Source organism: Bos javanicus, chromosome 7 (genome assembly GCF_032452875.1).
Source record: "Bos javanicus breed banteng chromosome 7, ARS-OSU_banteng_1.0, whole genome shotgun sequence".
In the NCBI taxonomy this organism is placed as follows: Eukaryota; Metazoa; Chordata; class Mammalia; order Artiodactyla; family Bovidae; genus Bos; species Bos javanicus.
In genome coordinates, this window is record NC_083874.1 from 5,813,537 (window position 1) to 5,835,220 (window position 21,684).

General features: G+C 50.1%; 1 protein-coding gene across 1 annotated transcript; it reads left to right on the forward strand.

Moving 5' to 3' along the window:
* Window positions 1–2,686: 2,686 nt before the first annotated feature.
* On the forward strand, window positions 2,687–21,684 carry PLVAP (plasmalemma vesicle associated protein). The gene is made up of 6 exons (XM_061421651.1): window positions 2,687–3,205; window positions 12,782–12,878; window positions 12,998–13,710; window positions 15,634–15,694; window positions 15,826–15,907; window positions 21,022–21,684. The coding sequence occupies exons 1-6, from the start codon at window positions 2,837–2,839 to the stop codon at window positions 21,026–21,028; spliced, it is 1,329 nt and encodes a 442-aa protein (XP_061277635.1). The 5' UTR covers window positions 2,687–2,836; the 3' UTR covers window positions 21,029–21,684.

Genomic DNA, 21,684 nt, shown 5'->3' on the forward strand with positions numbered 1-21,684 from the left:
AGATTCGTACACAAAATTTCCTGTGACTATGACAAATGGTTTTCAGGAAAAAACCAAATTCTCCCATCATTTGATGTATTTGACCTCATGTGAATTCAAGGACCAGTTACTCACCTCCGCCCTCTGGAATTTTCTGGTCAGGAATGCAGGCAGAAAGTGTTCAAAAGAGTCTGTTTTTAGAAATTTTAGACACTGCTGGCAAGGGTGTCAATGGAAACAGCCTTTTTGGAGGACAAATTGATAACAGCTGTCAAAATATAAGATGTTATTGCTTCAGCACCCAGCAATTTCACTTGTGGAGATTTGACTTCAAATCTTATTCTGTTCATTGAAACAAAAAAATTTAGAAATATTCTAAGTTCCCCTTGATAATTATTATGATAGTAAAATATATGTGCTGAAAACCTAAACAGTGGTCAAAGGAATCCTCAGTCTCAAAAGTCATAATGTTGAGCAAAAAGAAGTTTCATCATTACCGTTTCCATTAAAAAAAAAAAAATCCAACTTAAAAAAAAAAGTTATTGTAGGAAAAAAAAAACTTACTGAAAAAGAAACATTACAAATCTAAGTTGTGAGACCAAATTGCCAGAAAGAGTGTTATTTTTGAGCTTGACCCAAAAGACATTTGTGTGTAGATTTCAAACTTTTGTTCTTAGACTGTGACAATTGCTCAAAATTGTAGCACATCGGTACTGTCAGTTCTAGAGTGGCTTTTCAGTTTTCTGGGAGTTTATGGTTGCTTATCTTTTTCTCTTGACAACAGATACAGTATTCATACATGCTTACGTGCAACATCTTCCACATAAGATGAAGAATAGCCAGGATCTTAAGTTCACACCAAGACTGTAACATCTCCGGGCACTGTCGCCATGCCTGAGCTCTCAACTGGACCCTTGTCACTCAGGCTCTCCCCCTGTCATGCCCCCTTGCCCCCGGTGATCCCATAGGACCAGGGCAACAGCACCTGGAACAGTGCCCACCATTGCATCTCAGTTCCTCAGCCCAACATCAGAGGCTACCCATGATCCAGCCCCACCTTTGAAAAACACAGCTGTTTATTAAGGCTGACTGTGTGCCAGGCACTGAGACCAGTGTTTCACTGCTGACTGTCAGGAGAAAGCTGAGGCTCGCAGGGGGAGAAGTCACTTGTCCCAGGTCACACAGCAGTAGGTGGCACAGCCGGAACGTAACTCCGGAGGCCTACAGCAAGACCATGGAGTCCCTGTGCCCGCATGGCCCTCGTTAATGAAGAGGGGCGATCTCCTCCTCCCACCAGCTCCAGGGGATTCTGGGTGGGCCTGTCCAACCTAGAGAAAGAGCTGGTTGGGCATCACTTGCAGCCCCCAACTCTCTTTCCTCCCAGTAGTGGCTGAGGAGGGTCCGGAATCAGGAATCAATGGGTAGCTGCAAAGGCCAGAGGTCAGACAGGGGTTTCCTGCCCACCGCTGGGACTTCTTCCTTCCCCACCCAACTCCTGCCTCCTTGATGAACATCACCCTGGAGGATCCCTCCCCCTCAACAACTCTGCCACCCCGTTCCCCTGGCTGATAGCGGGATGTTTCCCCATGCCACCACTCTCGCCCTGCTATGCCCCCACACAGGCAGCAGACAGCAACTGCGTTATCGTTGCCCGCCCATGTTCCAGCCCCCTTTCTATCTCCTTGCCTCATTCCCTTTGGCCCCTGCCCCTCCCTGCTATCAGCCTTGACCCCATGGGGCTAGGGTCTGTGTCCCACTCTGTTTTCCCAAGACTGAAGACTTCTCAACGCTCCTCTTGGGGAAGGGTTCTGGTGTCACCTACAGAGGAGGCTTACCTAGAGTGCCTGTTTGGTGGGGGGGGGGGGGAGTGGGCAGGAGGGCATACCCAGAATCCTTTGCTCCTTGGTCCCTGAATCCCTTCCCACAGTGAAGTTTGACCCCCACTATCTTGTGCTTCCCATTCACCATCTCACAGAGCTCGAAAATGAGGTTTCAAACAGAAAGTGGTAGTGGTAATAGCAACTGGCAAATCTTTTCTCCCAGCCCCCTCCCCCACCCTGGGGCCTGGCACCATGCAGAAGGGAAAACTGAGACTCAGACGTGAGAAGCCCATCATGGGCACGCACACTGGCCCCAAGTTCACTGCTGCTTGCACTTACTAAGTGCCTACATGAGCCAGGCATGTAGGATGGTGGGATGACAGCCTGGGGAGCCCCCGCCACCGCCGTCCACGGATCAGCCCTTGGTGATGTGCACCAATTACTGAGTGCTGTGTATGCCTGGCCCCTGGCAACGCGCTCTGCACAATTTAGCTCCTGTAACAGCACTGTCCCTTGAGGTGGGCATACATCTGTAGCCAGCCCTCTCCAAGGGGAGTTAAGGCCAGCTCTGTGAATGACCAGAGGGAGACCCGACGCCCACCCCCCAAAACAGTCCTTTCTCCTCCCTGCATGTCTGTGTCTTCCACACAAGGGGGATGTTGAAAAGACGTCATACACAGCTGAGAACAGCTCTGGGTACAGAGCAAGGGCAGAAGGGGAAACTGAGGCTCAGTAAGACCAAGGATGCCTGGCCACTCCAGCCGGTGCCCCCACCCGTAGTTAATCAGAGAGGCCAGACGTGCCTTGGTGCCCTCCCCCCTTCCCTTCACAGCCCGGGGTGGGAGTGTTGTGATAACCCACAGCCCCCGTTTCCTCCTGGCCAGGAAGGAGCCAGGCAGAGGAAGTATTAAGAGGAGTAATATAAACACTTCCCCCTCCCCCCCGCCGTGGTGAGGTCTAGAAGGGGCAGCGGCCACCACCCTGAGCAGGCCAGCCAGCCGAGCACTGCTAGTACACGGGGCAGACGCTGGGAGGAGATGGGCTTGGCGATGGAGCACGGGAGCCCCTACTCACGGGCCGGGAGCAGCTCCAGGGGCTGCTGGTACTATCTGCGCTACTTTTTCCTCTTCGTCTCGCTCATCCAATTCCTCATCATCCTTGGCCTCGTCCTCTTCATGGTCTACGGCAACGTGCACGTGAGTACCGAGTCCAACCTGCAGGCCACCGAGCGCCGGGCCGACGGCCTGTACGGCCAGGTGGTGGGGCTCACGGCTTCCCAGGCCAACCTGACCAAGGAGCTCAACCTCACTGCCCGCGCCAAGGAGGCGATCAACCAGATGATGCTCAGCGCCCGCCGAGACTTGGACCGAATCAACGCCAGCTTCCGCCAGTGCCAGGCCGATCGGGTAAGACCGCAGGCTAGACGCTCACCCTGGGGACCCCGGGCTGGTCACCTCACCTCTCTGAGCTTCGCTTTCCTCATCCGTGAAGACGGGGACATTTTGGAGGACAAGCCCATGTAGAGAAGTGATGAGTATTTTATTCCTGTATCTCATGCAATATTTGGGACTTTGCTGCTGTTGTTCTGTCACTAACTCGTGTCTGACTGCAACCCCATAGACTGCAGCACACCAGGTTCCTCTGTCCTTCACTATCTCCCGGAGTTTCCTCAAACTCATGTCCCTTCAGTCGGCTACGTTATCTAACCATCTCATCCTCTGCGGCCCCCTTCTCCTTTTCCCGTCAATCTTTCCCAGTGAGTTTGACAGGAGCTGAGGGTGTGAAATGGGTGACAGTCTCCACAAGACCCAGGGGTAACTGTTTCTGCTCACCTGCCTTTCCCTTCACCAGGGGATCGTCCCAACCCAGGGATCAAACCCAAGACTCCCTCATAGGGGTCTTTTCCAATGAGTTGGCTCTTGGCATCAGGTGGCCAAAATACTGGAGGAGCTTCAGCATCAACCTTTCCCATGAATACTCAGAGCTGATTTCCTTTAGGATTGACTGGTGTGATCTTTTTGCAGAGTATTTGGGACATACTTAGACTGAAAAAAAATGATTTGTGGTCTGTCTGGAATTCAAGTTGAACTGGGCATCCGGTCTGTTACCAGACATAGATGCTAAATACATACTTAATATGTATACAGCACCCAGAAGGTGCCAGCACACACTAGCTGCAAATAAGAGCTGACTTAATAAACCACACAGAGAGTTGAGTTCTTCATAATTAGTATGAATGGCCCAGGTCTGCCTGAGGCTGGATGTCTCCTTTGGAAATGTTATTTTGTCACTGAAGGCCGGGAGGTAGGGAGAAGCTTTAAAACCCTTTTGCAGAGGGGAAATGGCCACCTGATGTGAAGAACTGACTCACTGGAAAAGACCCTGATGCTGGGAAAGATTGAAGGCAGGAGGAGAAGGGGACGACAGAGGATGAGATGGTGGGATGGCATCACCCACTCAGTGGACATGAGTTTGATTAAGCTCGGGGAGGTGGTGATGGACAGGGAGGCCTGACATGCTGCAGTCTATGGGGTTGCAAAGAGTCTGAGCGACTGGACTGAACTGAACTGAAGAGAGGAAGTGGTTTTTGGGAGGCAGGGGAGCAGAAACAGCACTTCCCTTGTGGCTCAGCCGGTAAAGAATCTGCCTGCAATGAGGGAGACTTGGGTTCAATCCCTGGGTTGGGACAATCCCCTGGTGAAGGGAAAGGCAGGGGAGCAGAAACAGTTACCCCTGGGTCTTGTGGAGACTGTCACCCATTTCACACCCTCAGCTCCTGTCAAATTCACTCAACAAGATCCCCTGGGGTCTCTCTCACACGCAGCTCCTCTGGGGAGGTCCAGCTGGGTATAAGGACGCCTCCTCAGGCTTTGGCTGGAACGGGGTGAGAGCTGGGGTGAGCAGGGGAAGGGACATTTGGTGGGGGGTGAGGGGACAGCCTCGTTTTCCCCCACAGGAGGTCTCTGGGCTGTATGGGGCAGGGGACAGCCCCAAATGGGAAGAAAACGTCTTTTCTGGGACTTCAAACTACCCAGTCCCTGCCCCTGGGCAGGAAGGATGTGCGTGCCCCACTCCCATGAAACTGCCCAGTCAAGACGGTGTCTCCACCCTCTCATGCCCCAGGGCAGGGAAGGTCCCCCTCAGACCCCCAGAATGGGGTGAGTCCCCCCTCAGAACCCTTCATGAGGCTAGGCCCTCCTCAGACCTCAGGGCAGGACCATGTACCCGCCCAAGAGCCCCCCAGGCCAGGGCAGCCCCTCCATCTTCTTCGTTCCAGGGCAATTGGCTCGTTTGGATCTTTCAGGACACAGATGGCCTTCCGGTCCAGGAACTGTTAGGGATCGCAGGATCGTAAAGTTTTATAGTTTTGTTTTTTTCTTTTTCTGCTTTCCTTTTTTGTTCTGTTTTGGTCCCACTGCACAGGGATCTTGGGGCTTCCCAGGTGGCTCAGTGGTGAAGAATCCACCCGCAATGCAAGAAATGCAGGTTTGATCCCCGGGTGGAGGAGATCCCCTGGAGGAGGGCATGGCAACCCACTTCGGTATTCTTGTCTGGAGAATCCCATGGACAGAGGAGCCTGGGTGGCTACAGTCCACAGGGTCACAGAGTCGGACCCGACTGAGCACGAGCCCAGGGGTCTTAGTTCCCTAACCAGGGACTGAATCTGTACCCCTTGCAGTGGAAGTGTGGCGTCTTAGCCTCTGGGCCACCAGGGAAGTTCCTTTTTTTTGTTGGTTTATTTTTTTATCATAAAGTTATAGACTTACACATCTTTGAATCCCAGATGCCCCCATCGTAGAATATTAGAAATCTAAGAATCTGGATCTTTACAACTTTGAAATTTGAAAATCATAGCTTTTTTCCCCTTTAAATTGACAAATTCTTCTGGCCTGGAACCCCTCAGGATTTTCTCCAAGGATCCCCAGAAAGTCAGGGCTAATGCTGGGGAAGAGCCTCCACCCTCGCCACGGCAGCCCCATGTGTCTGATGGTAGCGGGTCTTAGCCACTGGACAACCAGAGAAGTTCCCAGAATTTTCTGTATTTGGAATTTGTAATAATATTTTTAAAAAATCTTATTTTATTGAAGTACGGTTCATTTACATGTTGTGTTAATATCTATTGTACAGCAAAGTGATTCAGTTACACATATGTATATAGTAACATATTCTTTTCCCTATTTTTTTCCATTGTAGTTTATTATAGGATATTAAATATAGCTCCCAGTGCTATACAGTATGTGATAATCTTTTTGATGGTCAAATTATTCTGAAATAGGTCACTAGGTATCCTGCATTCTGGCTCCTGTGTCTTTAAGCGCTTTCCCGGCTTTATGTCCTAACAAATATTCTAGAAAATGCTTCAGATTGTTTATACTTGTTTACTAATCGGTGAGTTCTTTTCCTCTTAGTTCAGGGCAGCTGCTAGAAAGTGAGGGAGGGACTCCTGACTTGCTTCAGAAAGATGTACCTCAACACTCCCTAACAAGAGAAGGCGCTTTTTTGTATTTTCAGACTGTGTTTGCCATTGTTTTTTAGTCACAAAGTCGAGCCTGACTCTTTGCAACCCCATGGACTGTAGCCCTCCAGACCCCTCTGTCCATGAGGTTTCCCAGGCAAGATACTGGAGTGGGTTGTCATTTCCTTCTCCATCAGATTGCATTATTTCTAAGTACATGTTTTTCTTCTCATCATCTTGGCATCTGGGAACCTGTACAGAAACAGAACTTTTGTATTTTGGGGAGCCACTTCCTTCAGCTGGAAGAAGACCCCTTTCTTACTTCATCTTTGGATCCAACTTACACCCTTAGATCTTCCCTTTCTGTAGTTAAAGCTTTTGAAAACAGCACTTCCAGAGCCCTTTTTTCTTTTTTAAATTAATTAATTCATTTGGCTGCGTGGAGTCTTAGCTATGGCACACGGCATCTTCTGTCTTCATTGTGGCCTGCATGATCTTTAGCTGTGGCATGTGGGATCTAGTTGCCTGACCAGGGAACAAGCCTTGGCCCCCTGCACTGGGAGGGGGGAATCTTAGCCACTGGCCCACGAGGGCAGTACCCCCAGAGCTACTTTTGTTCTCCCCCATCCCCAGGTCATTAGCACAGGGTCAGCTTCCGAAAGGAGGAAGGACAAAAAGTGAGAGAAAAGCAAACCTTCTTCACCCCTCTCCTACCTTTTCTTGTTATATTTCTACAGAGGCTTCTGTTTCAAAGTTTGAAAGGCACGCCCTTTGTTTATAAAGAAAAGTTATTTATAAAACGTTGTAAACTTAAAATGTAATGCACAAGCCATACAGTTGACCCATTTAAAATGTACATAACCAAAAAAAATGTAGATGAAAGAAAAAAATGTACATAACAATGATTTTTAGTACACTCACGGAGTTGGGTAACCATCGGTACAGTTTGATTTAGAACATTTCATTACCCCCAAAAGAAAGTGTATCAGCAGTCACTTCCCTCCCCCGCCTCCAGCAGCTGCAAATCTGCTTTCTGTTTCTATGGATTTACTTATTCCGGATATTTCATTCAAATAGAGTCTGGCACTATATAACCTTTTGTGTCCGACTTCTCACACTCAGCGTGATGTTTTCAACGTTCATCCACGTTACCACGTGTGTCAGCGTTTCGTTCCTTTTTTGTGGCAGAATAACATTCCACTGGGTGGCTGGGTCGCGTTTTATCCATTCATCTGTTGAAGAAACACTTGAGTTCTTTCTACCTTACGGATACTGTGTCTACTGCTGCTGTGAATATTTGTGTACAAGTTTCTGTCTGAACATAGACTTCCATTGCTCTCAGGTGTATATATCTAGACCTAGAATTGTTGGGTCACCCCACTCCAGTACTTTTGCCTGGAAAATCCCATGGACAGAGGAGCCTGGTGGGCTGCAGTCCATGGGGTCGCTAAGAGTCAGACACGACTGAGCGACTTTCCTTTCACTTTTCACTTTCATCATTGGAGAAGGAAATGGCAACCCACTCCAGTGTTCTTGCCTGGAGAATCCCAGGGACGGGGGAGCCTGGTGGGCTGCCGTCTATGGGGTCGCACAGAGTTGGACACGACTGAAGCGACTTAGCAGCAGCAGCAGCAGTGTAATTCTATGGAAAATAGATGGGGAAACAATGGAAACAGTGACAGACTTTATTTTCTTGGGCTCCAGAATCACTGCAGATGGTAACTGCAGCCATGAAGTTAAAAGACGCTTGTTTTTTGGAGAAAAAGCTGTGACAAACCTAGAGTAAGTATTAAAAGGCAGAGATATCACTTTGCCAACAAAGATCTGTATAGTCAAAGCTATGGTTTTTCCAGTAGTCATGTATGGATATGAGCATTGGACCATAGCGAAGGCTGAGCACTGAAGAACTGATGCTTTTGAACTGTGGTGTTGGAGAAGACTCTTGAGAGTCCCTTGGACTGCAAGGAGAGCCAACCTGTCCATCCTAAAGGAAATCAACCCTGATTATTCGTTAGATGAACTGGTGCTGAAGCTGAAGCCTCAATACTTTGACCACCTGATGCAAAGAGCCAATTCGTTGGAAAAGACCCTGATGCTGAGAAAGGCTGAAGGCAGGAGGAGAAGGGAACAATAGAGGACAAGATGGTCGGATGGCGTCACTGACTCAATGGACATGAGTTTGAGCAAACTCCGGGAGATGGTGAAGGACAGGAAAGCCTGGCATGCTACAGTCCATGGGGTTGCAAAAAGTCAGACAGAACTAAGTGACTGAACAACGGCAGTGTAATTCTATGTTTAGCTTTTTGGAAAACTGCCAGACTCTTTTCCACTGTGGCTCCATTATTTGTACAGTTCCACCAGTACTGACTGAGAATTCTGTTTCTCCACATCCACACTAACACTTGTCCCTTCTTTTTTGTTTTATTTATGGCCACTCTATGTCATTCTGAGGTGATATCTTATCATGGTTTTTATTTGCATTTCCTGCTGTCTAAAGATGATGAATATTTGTTGATGTGTTGGTTGACATTTTGTTTATGTCTTCTCCTGAACAATGTCTATTCAGATGCTTGGTCTGTTTTGCAATTGGCTTGCTCTTTATTATTAATTTCTAAACAGTTTGCTTTTATATATTCTGGTTACTAGTCTCATCATCAGACACATGATTTGCAAGTATTTTTCCCATCTATGAGTTTTTTCCCCCTTTCTTGATGTTGTCCCCTGAGGCACGAAAGTTTTTAATCTTGGTGAAGTCCTATTTAGTTGTTTTGTCTTTGGCTGTTTGTGCTTTTAGTATCATACCTAAGAAAACATGCTGGGACTTCCCTCGTGGTCCAGTGGCTAAGACTCCAAGCTCGCAGTGCAGGGGGCCTGGGTTCAATCCCCAGTAGGGGAACTAGATCCCACATGCTGCTACTGAAAAAACCCACATGATCCCACATGATGCAACTAAGACCCGGCACAGCCAAATGAATAAATATTTTTTAAAAAGAAAAGGAAAGAAAGCACTGCCAAATTCAAACTCGTGCAGAGTTAACACCTAAGTTTTCTTCTATGGAATTTTTTAGTTTATGCCCTTACATTTAGGTCTTCGACGTGTTTTGAGCTAATTTTTGTATATGGTGTGAGTTAGGGTCCAAATTTATTTCTTAGTATGTGACCGTCCAGTTGTGCCGGCACCATTTATTGAAAAGAATCATCTTTCCCATGAAATAATCTTGTCTCCTGTATTAGTTTGCTAGGACCATCCTAACGAAGAACCACAAATGAGGTGGCTTAAATAACAGAAATTTATTTTCACAAAGCGGAGGATCAAGATGTAGGCAGAATTGTTTCCTTCTAGGACTTCCCATTCTGTCAGATCTCTCCACCATGACCCGCCCATCTTGGGTTGCCCCACGGGCATGGCTTAGTTTCATTGAGTTAGACAAGGCTGTGGTCCTAGTGTGATTGGATTGACTAGTTTTCTGTGAGTATGTTTTCAGTGTGTCTGCCCTCTGATGCCCTCTTGGAACACCTACCGTCTTACTTGGGTTTCTCCTGCCTTGGGCGTGGGGTATCTCTTCACGGCTGCTCCAGCAAAGCGCAGCCATTGCTCCCTACCTTGGACGAGGGGTATCTCCTCACCGCCGCCCCTCCTGACCTTCAACGTGGGATAGCTCCTCCAGGCCCTTCTGCGCCCGCGCAGCCACGGCTTCCTGGACGTGGGGTTGGTCCTCCCGGCCACCGCCCAATTGCACTCATCTCACACGCTAGTAAAGTAATGCTCAAAATTCTCCAAGCCAGGCTTCAGCAATATGTGAACCGTGAACTTCCTGATGTTCAAGCTGGTTTTAGAAAAGGCAGAGGAACCAGAGATCATGGAAACATGAACATCCGCTGGATCATGGAAAAAGCAAGAGAGTTCCAGAAAAACATCTATTTCTGCTTTATTGACTATGTCAAAGCCTTTGACTGTGTGGATCACAATAAACTGTGGGAAATTCTGAAAGAGATGGGAATACCAGAGCACCTGATCTGCCTCTTGAGAAATTGTATGCAGGTCAGGAAGCAACGGTTAGAACTGGCCATGGAACAACAGACTGGTTCCAAATAGGAAAAGGAGTTCGTCAAGGCTGTATAGTGTCACCCTGTTTATTTAACTTATATGCAGAGTACGTTATGAAAAACGCTGGCCTAGAAGAAACACAAGCTGGAATCAAGATTGCCGGGAGAAATATCAATAACCTCAGATATGCAGATGACACCACCCTTATGGCAGAAAGTGAAGAGGAACTAAAAAGCCTCTTAATGAAAGTGAAAGTGGAGAGTGAAAAAGTTGGCTTAAAGCTCAACATTCAGAAAACGATGATCATGGCATCTGGTCCCATCACTTCATGGGAAATAGATGGGGAAACAGTGGAAACAGTGTCAGACTTTATTTTTCTGGGCTCCAAGATCACTACAGATGGTGACTGCAGCCATGAGATTAAAAGATGCTTACTCCTTGGAAGGAAAGTTTTGACCAACCTAGATAGCATATTCAAAAGCAGAGACATTACTTTGCCAAGAAAGGTTCGTCTAGTCAAGGCTATGGTTTTTCCTGTGGTCATGTATGGATGTGAGAGTTGGACTGTGAAGAAGGCTGAGCACTCAAGAATTGATGCCTTTGAACTGTGGTGCTGGAGAAAACTCTTGAGAGTCCCTGGGACTGCAAGGAGATCCAACCAGTCCATTCTGAAGGAGATCAGCCCTGGGATTTCTTTGGAAGGAATGATGCTAAAGCTGAAACTCCAGTACTTTGGCCACCTCATGCGAAGAGTTGACTCATTGGAAAAGACTCTGATGCTGGGGGGAATTGGGGGCAGGAGGAGAAGGGGACGACAGAGGATGAGATGGCTGGATGGCATCACTGACTCGATGGATGTGAGTCTGGGTGAACTCCAGGAGTTGGTGATGGACAGGGAAGCCTGGCGTGCTGCGATTCATGGGGTCACAAAGAGTCGGACACGACTGAGCGACTGATCTGATCTGATCTGAAGACTTCCCAAGTAGCTCAAAAGGTAAAGAATCTGCCTGCAATGAGGGAGACCTAGGTTCAATCCCTGGATTGGGAAGATCCCCTGGAGAAGGGCATGGCAACCCGCTCCAGTATTCTTGCCTGGAGAATTCCATGCACAGAGGAGCCTGGTGGGCTACAGGTCATAGGGTCACAAAGAGTCGGACACGACTAAAGTGACTAACACACAGGACCGTCAGGGAAGGAGCTGTTGAAGGAGCCGTTGCGTGCCTCTCTCCCCGGCTTGCAGACGGCTGCCTTCTCCCTGTGTCTTCATGTCACGTCCGTGCATGTCTGGGCGTCCAGATTTCCTCTTGTAGGAACTACAGTCATTGTGGATAAAGGCCCACCCTAATGACCTCATCTTAATTTAACCACCTCTTTCAAGATCCTGTCTGCAAAAAAATTTACATTCTGAGGTCCTGAGGATTACGACTTTGACATGGAAATCTGGGGTAGGGGACACAATCCAGCCCATACTAGCATCCATGTTGAACATCTTTTTTTTTTTTTTTAAGATATTTGTTTATTCACTTTATGGCTGTGCTGGGTTTTGGTGCTGCATGCAGGCGGTCTCTGGGTGCAGTGCATGGGCTTCTCACTGCAGTGCCTTCCCTTGTTGCAGAGCGCAGGCTCTGGGCATGCAGGCTTCAGTGGTTGTGGCATGCAGGCCAAGATCAGACCCCTTGGCATTTGGGGTCTTCCAGGGATTGAACCCATCTCCCCTGCACTGGCAGCCGAATTCTTTACCACTGAGCCACCAGGGAAGCCCTTAAACGTCTATTTTTGATTGGCTGTAAATGTTTTCAAGATTGCTCCAGGTTGTAAAATGCATCAGTATATAAAACTTTTAATTGCCAAATAGTATTAATCACAAAACTTTTTTTTTTTTCCTAGTTGACTAGAATGCCTAGGGGAAAGGGTGGGATTTGTTTTTGTAACCTTTTTTTTTTTTGAATGAGAGGTTCTTTAAATTCTATAATGTTTTACAATTTTCAAAAGTTTCACACACATGATTTCATATAATCCCATAATAACCCATTTTAAAAAAAATTTCCAACTCTGATATTGGCCCTTCCCTCTTGCTTCTTCCCACTGGTAACCACTAGTCTGCTCTCTGCATCTGTGAGTCTGCTTTTGTTCTGTTATATTCACTAGTTTGTCGTATTTTTTAGATTCTGCCTATCGGTGATACCATACAGTGTTGATCTTTGTCACAGATGCCCTTCGAGTCCATCTGTGTTGGAACTTATGGCAAAATGTCATTCTTTTTTATGACTGAGTAGTATTCCACTGTCTGTACTTGTAACAACTTTTGAAGATCAGACCAGCATCCCCTGTGAAGAAGCTATTGCCCTTGTGAACTGTGCCAACACAGACCACCTTATTGACAGACCTGGGTGCCCCGTCCCAGCGGTCTGGGCGGACCTGGGGGCAGGGGCCCCACGTGCTGGACACTGAGCTCTGTCTTGCGTCCCATTCTGGCAGGTGATTTACATGAACAACCAGCGATACATGGCCGCCATCATCCTGAGTGAGAAGCAGTGCCAAGAACACCTCAAGGAAGCTAACAAGAGCTGCGATGGTGAGTGGGTGAGGGCTGGAGTCGGGGTTATGGGCCGTGGAGAGCAAGGTGGCAAGATTCCCCGGCCAGTCTCTTGGCAGCTCCCAACCTTCCTGGGTCTTCTGGTCCTATACTCCTAGCTTTGGCCCTCACGCTGACCCAGAAAGCCAAGACACTGGAGGTGGAGCTGGCAAAGGAGAAGTTGGTATGTACCAAAGACAAGGACGGTCTAACGGTGGGCAAGCGAGTGGCAGAGGAACAGCTGGCCGAGTGCGGCAAAACCCGAGACCAGCAGCAGCAGGAACGGCAGCTGGCTGAGGACCGGCTGCGGAAGGTGCAGGCCTTCTGCATCCCCCTGGACAGGAACAAGTTTGAGACGGATCTGCGAAACCTCTGGAGGGACTCCATCATCCCGCGCACCCTCAGTACCCTGAGCTTCAACTTGTACCATCCCCTCGGCTCGGAACTGCCTTCCATCCAGAGAGCCTGCGACAGCCTGCCCTCCATCATGACCTCCAAGGTGGAAGAGCTGGCCCGGAGTTTGCGGGCTGGCATCGACAGCGTGACCCTCGAGAACGAGAAACTCCAGCGCCAGAAACTGGAGGTCGAGCAGAGCCTACGCGCCAGTCAGGAGGCCAAGGAGAAGGTGGAGAAGGAGGCGCAGGCCCAGGCTGTCAAGCTCCAAGCAGAATGTGCCCGCCAGACCCAGCTGGCCCTGGAGGAGAAGGTGGCACTGCAGAAGGAACGGGACAGGCTGGTCAAGGAGCTGGAGGAGAAGAAGCGTGAGGCTGAGCACCTCAAGTTGCAGTTGGCAGTCAGCAACTCAGCCCTGGACACCTGTATCAAGGCGAAGGTGGGTAGGGGGCCCTAGATTCTGGTTGCATTGGAGGGATGGGTCTGGAGGCCAAGTTGATGGTGATGTTGAACTTGGGTTTGAACTTGGCTTTTTTTTTAACTTCTTTTAGAGGTTGGCTTCCCAGTGTAGATTGAGTTTGTTAGGACTCGCTTCAGAGTTTCACTGATGTTAGGATTGAGGCAGAGCTTAGAAAGTGTATCAGCACTGAGAAAGGGGATGGGTTAAGATTGGAGTCGGAGGTAGGGTGTCCATCAGGTCCAGGGTTGAGTGAGGGGTGAATCTAAAACTGTGATTCCTTTGGGACTGGGGTGAGTTGAGACATTGAGGGTGGATTTAGACTTGAGGCTGGGATCAAACATGGGTGCCCATGAGTCTAGAATGGCTTTAGGATTATGATCATGTATTGACACAGGATTTTATTGGCATTAGGACTGTGGTGCAGTTTGGATTGGAAATGATATTAAGAAAGAGATAAAGATTGGGGAGTTTAGGAAGGCGGTGGGCCTCAAAATTGGCTTAGGGTTAGAATTAGGGACTGATTCAGTGTTGGGGTCAGGGTCGGGATGGATTTGAGTTGAGTTGAAGGATCAGAGGTTGCTGGATTAAGGATTGGGAGTGACACTGGGGTTAGCATGAGGGTTAAGGCAGGTCACAGGAAAGGCTTGATGTGGATGCTAAACAAGTTTAGCATCCAAGTAAACTTGGATCAAGGTGAATTATTGGTGACTCCTGTGTCTAGAGTTGATTTTCGTTAAGGTAAGGGTTTCAAGTAGAATTTCATTAGTCTTAGAATTAGATTGAGTTTGGAAGGTGGATTGTGAGGAAAGGTTAAAAGTTGGGTCAGAGGTTGCATGCAGAGTGTTCATTGTATCCAGGTCAAGTAAATTTCAGTGGTTTTGGGATTGCATTGAGTTAAGGCTGGAGTTGAGGTTTAGGTTGCTATAGGTGGTTGGTGGGGCTAGGGATGATTAGAAGTTTGGGGCTAAGGGTAGATTCAGCACTTTGTGGGCATTAAGATTGGGGTTGGAATTGACCGTGGGTTAGGGGTTGAGACTAAGTTGAGTTTAGGGTGGTTGGTTGGGGCCAAGTTGGGTTGGCGTTGGGATATATTTGAAGGGAAGGATTAGGTGATCCTGAGTTAGAGCAGGGATATACCAGGGTTCCAGTGAGGGTCAGTGTTGGGTCTAGTGTAGAAGCTGGGTGACTATTGATCTTGGGCTGAGGTTGGTTAGAATTCTAACTCAGGTAGAGGCTGAGGTCAAAGGTTGAGTTGGGGTTGAGTGTGGTATTGGGAAAGTATTTATGGGTGGTCATAGGGGAATACAGGGCTGGGGCTCAGGGAATGAAGTTGTGGAGTAGATTTTTCATAGCAGCTGGGTCTAGGGGATGGGTTATGGTCAGAGGTAGACGTAAAGTGATATATCAGATCTGTCATTGAGATTGGATTTGATTCTAAGGGAGGTCCTGTTTTCAAGTTAGGACCCAACTTTAGGTAACTGAGTTCAGGACTGGTTGGATCTCAGGTTTGGAGGAGCTCCTTTAGGGCTGTTTGATGGCCTTGAGGGCGGAAGTCCCGGTGGTCTGCAGAGCGGGTCAGCTTCGGTCTGGGATGGGATTGGCCGGGTAGGCTCAGCTGGGGCCACGGGTCAGAGTCAGGGCGGCACTGAGGCTGTAGTGGAGACCGAGGCAGGACCCCTGCAGAATGGGGTCTCTGGGGAGCTCCCAGTCATTTCAGGGCAGATGGCTGCAGGTGATTATGTATCCATCATCCTGCGTGTCCTTCTTCCATGGGTATCTGTCGGTTTCTCTGCCCTGGAAGGACCTCAGGTCACTAAGGGTGTAGAAAGGCAGGAAACTCCCTAGGACTCGTGTTTGGGGGCACTGGCCTCCACCAGCCTCCCTTCACTCTTCTTCCCACAGTCGCAGTTGACGATTCCTGGGCCAAGACCTGCAGTCCCCGTCCCCAACCCTCCACCTATCGGTGAGTGACAGGGCAGGGCCAAGATGGGGGGCGGATTCCACCTTGTATCCCGGGTTGCCAGCCCATCCCTGGCCCTGGAGGCAGGGCTACTAAGGCACCCAGTTAGGCCTGACCCTTCCCTCTTTCGGCAGACCCAGCTAGCCTGGAGGAATTCAAGAGAAGGATCCTGGATTCCCAGCGGGCCCCTGCCAGCAACGTCTTGGTCTCAGCCAGGTGAGGCTCTGGGCTGTCTCAGGCTGATGGTGCAGTCTCAGGGTGTGAGCAAGGCTGGGTACAGGACTGGGGTGGGGGGGGAGGGGAGCTCATATCGCACTTTTTGTTTCCTTAATTGAGCACTTGCTGTATACCAGGCCCTGTGCTGGCACATTTGGCTTCCCTGGTGGCTCAGACGGTAAAGAATCTGCCTGCAATGCGGGAGACTCAGGTTCAATTCCTGGGTGGGGAAGATCCCTTGGAGAAGGGAATGGCAACCCACTCCAGTATTCTTGCCTGGAGAATCCCATGGACAGAGGAGCCTGGGCGGCTACAGTCCATGGGGTTGCAAAGAGTTGGACACGACTGAGTGACTAACACTTCATGCTGGGCCCAGGGTCAGAGCTGTGACCAAGACACATTCATTCATGAAAGTCTCTGAATATTGGGCCAGAGAGACAATGAAGGAGGCAGGATAAGAAGAGTGAACAAAAACCCGCCGTGATTGGGTGCTTACTGTAATCTTGGCGTAGTCCTAAGCACTCTGCCCATTTAACTCATTTAAGCTTTAGAATCCTAACCCGTGGGTGAGCTACAGTTACCCCCACATTCTGGAAGAAGCAAATGAGGCACGGAGGGGGTGTGTGTCATGCCCCAGGTAACACAGCCAGAGCTGGGACGTGAACCTAGGTGATCAGACTCCAGACAGGCAAGGGAGAGCCTCTGTGAGGAAGGGATCTTTGAGCTGGAAGGCGGACAGGAGGCAACCTGGGTGACGCCAAGGGGGAACAGTCCCTGCAGGTGGCAAGAACTGCTGCGGCAAAGGCCCTGTGGCCAGATGAGGGTAGCAGAAGTGAACGTAGCCCAGGAAGGGTATGAGGGAGACCAGTGTCTGAGGGTGACCCTGGCCCTCTCACTCTACCCTTCTGAGCCACACTTTCTCACTCTACAAAAATGTTGGGGGGTGAGGGTCTCTGAAATCATCTTCCCAGGTGTTGCAGTGGTAAAGAACCCGCCTGCCAAGAGATGCAAGAGATAGGGGTTTTGTCTCTGGGTCAGGAAGATCCCCTGGAGTAGGAAATGGTAACCCAGTCCAGTATTCTTGTCTGGAAAATTCCATGGACAGAGGAGCCTGGCTGACTATAGTTCGTGGGGTCACAAAAGAGTCGGACATGACTGAGCAACTGAGCATGCACACTGAGATTAAGGGCATGAAAATGCTTTGCCAGCTATAAAGTGCTGTCCACTACTGGCTAGAACAAGGGACCCAGAGCCTCCGTGGGGAGCATCAAGGGTGCTGGCACGTGATCAGGTCATAGCTCCATGCCTTTGACCCCGTCACCTCCTCCCAGAGCCCAGTCATCCTTTGGACAACAGCCTGTGCGTCATGGGGAAGGTGACTCAGGCCGTGGCCCCTAGAACACCCTGTGGTCCCACCAAGGTTGCTGCTACACCCCCCTTTCAGGACCACACTGCTGACCTAGGAGTCAAGGATTGGCTTTCCATTTGCAGTTTATGACCTGAGGTTCAGAGAAGTGTGTGGGATTTTTTTCAGATCCCTCTGACCCCACAGCCTGTGCTGTCCAAGGTTTTGCCATGCGGCTATCGTCAAGCTAGATCTGTTTCAGCCCCAGGGTTCTAAACAAAGCCCATAGGATCCAAAGGGCTTCCAAAAGTCTGTCACTGACTCTCCAGAGTTCTCCGCACCCAGCTCCATCTTCACTGTGTCTTCTTACATACTGCCCCTGACGGGGAGCTCACCCCCCTGGCGGAACAGGTCCCCTCACTCTTTGTCTAGAGTTTGAGCCTGCTTTTTGAACAAACAGAGCTTTCCTTTCTGCATCTTGGCCTGAAGCCATCATGGCAAGGAAGGAGGTTCTATTATTATCCCCATTTCTCAGAGGAGGGAACTGAGGCCCCAGGGAAGTGATCAGCCTGGGGTCATGCGTCAGCAACTCAGGGTTGGAGCCAGGCTCACTGTCCAAGCGTGTCTGGGTCCCAGCTGAGAATGGGGAAGCTCTTGACATTGTTTACCCCAAGTGACGCACCCCACCCCCTCCCCTCCGAGGAAACAATGTGTGCTTAAGCCTGGCCCCTCCTGCTTCTCTCTGCAGGATCGCAGGAAGAGCCTCTGGCCTATGGGCTCCGGCTTGATTTGCCTCCCTCTGAGAGAGGGGCCAGGGACGGGCAGGCTGGGGTCTTCAGCTCTGGGTTTGAGTCCCAGTTCGTCCAGTTACTCACTGGACAAGCTGTGAATGACTGAGTTGTAACATCTGAATTTTACAGGCACCCAATAGGGAGGTAGATTCGAGGCAGGCTTCAAATCACCCATCCCGTGGTGGAGACTGTTGATTGCTTTTCCACTCTTATTCCTTCTGGGCCTCCAGAAAGTCTGCTGTTGCTGAATCACCCCCATGCATCCCAGATCCTTGCAGCTTGCCTATGCTAGAGAGGGAGGGAACATCCAGGCCTCTGCCATGGCTGGGCTTGACAACTAGGTCATGCTTCTTAAGTGAACATTGTTATGTGGTTTTCTAATAGTGGCAAAGAGTACTGAAAGTGTTAGTTGCTCAGTTGTGTCTGACGGCTTTTGCGACCGCATAGACTGTAGCCCACCAGGCTCCTCTGTCCATGGAATTCTCCAGGTAAGAATACTGGAGTGGGTTGCCATTCCCTTCTCCAGGGGATCTTCCTGACCCAGGGCTCGAACCTGGGTCTCCTAAATTGCAAGCAGATTCTTTACCATCTGAGCCACCAGAGAAGCCAAATGTTCCAGCTTTCCTCTACTTAGTAAGAATGAGCTTCCTTTGGAGATCAATTTATATAATTAAAAAAACCCACAATGGACATGAAGACAAATATTAAGTAAATGTTGGTTTAGAGGCTCTGTGGTTGAAGATGGAGAAAGTCACAGAGTGGAGGGTTGAAGATGGAACTTCAGCCTTGACAGTGAGCCAGGCAGACAGCAAGTGTCAATTCAAGTTCACTACCATCACTATGATGATTCATTTTATTGTTCAACCCATGTTTCTTGAGCAGCTATTGGGTGCCAAGGACACAGGGAAGAAAAAGGCATAGATATTCAAATTCCCACTCCCTGTATGACTGCCAGTCTAGTCGGGGAGACGGATAACAAACCAGATGAATGAGCTATGACAGGGCCCCTTGGTAATGAGTGAGACAGAAAAGGGATGAGGGAGCTTGACGAGGTTGGGATTTTCCACCAGGGGCCAGGGCAGGCTTCACTGAGGAGTGATACTGGAGCAGAGAACTGAAAGTGAGGGAGGAGCCAGGAGGGGATTCCCTGCAGGGTGCCCCAGGCAGTGGGGCAGCCTGTGCAAAGGTCCTGAGGAAGGACCATCCATGCCTGGTGAGTGAGTGAGGAGTTAGGTGTGGCTGGAGTGGAGTGAGGAGAGGGGAGTGGGAGGAGGTGAGGTCAGGGAGCTGGCAGGACAGATCAGGCAGGGCCTTGGGGCAGTGGTGAGGACTTTGGGAGCCCTGCGAGGGGCTGTGAACAGCAGAGGGCATGACCTGGCTCAGGTGTGCACAGGCTGTATCTGATTGCTGTTCTGCGGGGTGAAAGCAAGGACCTGGGACCAGGTATGAGGGCGACAGCCCCAGTCCAGGTGAGCAGTGGGGCTTGGAAATTGGCCAGGGACAACCCTCCCTTGCAGGCTGGCGGGCAGGAATGGTTAAAGATGTCTGATCTCTGTTGGGGTTGGCTCGAAGCCAGTGGATCCTGGTGAAGGACAGAGGCTGGAGCTGGTTATGGGACGGGGGTGGGGGTGGCGGGGGCGGGGGGTGTGGAATCTACGAACGTGAGGCTGTGGGGGCCCCAGGGAAGAGCCGGGGAAGGAAGGGAGAGGGCCAGCGGAAGCAGGACTTGGCTGAGGCCCCCACCTCCCCCATCAGGAAACAGCCTCCGCGTCAACCTCTGACCCCTCACGAGAACCTTTGCCAGGCCAAGATGGGGGAAGGGCATTCCAGACAGTGGGACGGCTCCTGCAGAGGCAAGGCGGAGGGGCAGAGTTGAAGGGATGGCTCTGAGAATTTGGGCGATGCTTGGACAGGTTTTGATTCCCCAGTGGGGAGGTCTGGAAGTGGGGGGTGGAGTGGGTGGAGCCTTGAATCCCAGATATAGAAGATTTGGCTTTAAAAAGAGCTGTCTTTGTCCTGAGGGTGCAGAGGAGCCAGGGAATCCTGTGTAAAGGGGCAAGCTCATTAGAAGAACCTTCCTGGGAATGGGTGAGGGGCTGGCTCTAGGTCAGTTCTGTATGGACAAAAGAGGGAAACTAAGGCCCTGCCTGGGGAGTCGGGGGTGGGGGGTGGAGGGCGGACTGGGGCGGCAGGGGCTTTGGACAAACTTCCAGGATCCCAGGGCCTTAGGGAGCAAAGGGGAGAGCCAGACAGACTGCAGCAGAAACCTGGAGGTGGCCTCTCTGAACCTCAGTCTCTTCAGCTGTATAATGGACAGGCACATACCTCAGTCCCACAGAGGTTCAACAAAACGAAATCTAAGGGGAGGTTGATACTGGTGTCGACTAAAAAAAATGTACAATGTGAAATGCAAATTAAGTTTTATTTGGGGCCATGTGAGGGCTGCAGCCCAGGAGACAGAAGCTCAGATAACTCTGAGCAACGACTCCAAAGAGATAGGAAGAAGACGGTGTATATGTGATTTTGGCAAAAGGGGAGTACATGAGATCAAGCACATATACTTTTTGCAGAAAGCTTCTGCTCGTCATGAGAAACAGTTGCCACCATGAAGGATTTTAGTGCTTTTCTAGATATGAGGAGATATAAGAATCGGGCTCATAAAATTAGCTCCTGAGAATATATAACTATTAAAGGCCCATCCTGCCAGCTTCCTGGAGCACAGAGTGCCTCATTTCTGCTTTCTCCTCCGAGCTCCCTCAGGGGGTGTTGGAGGTCAGCAGCTGCAGTAGCACATGATTTAATCCTTGCAGAGGTAGACGGCAGTGCCCATGGCAAATGCCAATTTGTGGTTGACACCAGGAAGACCCCTAGGGTTCTTGGGAGCAAGAAGGGGCCCAGAATAAGAGGCAGGCCCAGGCAAGGTTTGTCCTGTTCTCTGCCTGACCGACTACTGTATTCTCATCTCCTTCCTGCTCCAGTGGCTGAGGAGGCTCCAGGCCCGCTGACTGAGGGTGGCCCGACTCACCTGTCTGGAGACCAGGTGCAGCGAGACGCCCGCAGCGTGGGACACAGCCAGGGTGGCGTCAGATGACCTCCCCCACACACACACCAAAATGGGCGCCCCGGGCCGGCGTCCTCTGCTCACCCTTACCCACACCCTCCCTGCACGCCCTGATACTCTCACACAGACTCACACCCACACCACACAATCCCTCACGCCTAGACACCGTGATGACGTCACAGATGCACTGACATCACATGGACAGCTTGGTGACATCACACAGAGACAAGGCGATGACATCACAGAGATACACGGCGGCATCACACGTGCACTTTCTGCCTAGCCCTTGCCCAAAGTCACACCCCTTCGTGCACCCAGGCCAAGGCACCCACCGTATCCCACTTGTTTAGAGCATTGTAGTGCTCCAGGTCTGAGGAAGTGAGAACAGGAAGACATTCACCTTCATCCTCCCCTGAGAGTTTCTAGGCCTGCCCTAGAGAGGGAATGTCTCTGATCCTGGGGCCCCCTCAGAGCCCGAGAGGGGGCTGCCCCTTCACCCTTTCTTCCCCTACACCCAGTCCTGCCTGTGGCCTGTATAAATGTTAGTAGCACTAAATAAATGTTATCGAAACCCTTCAAA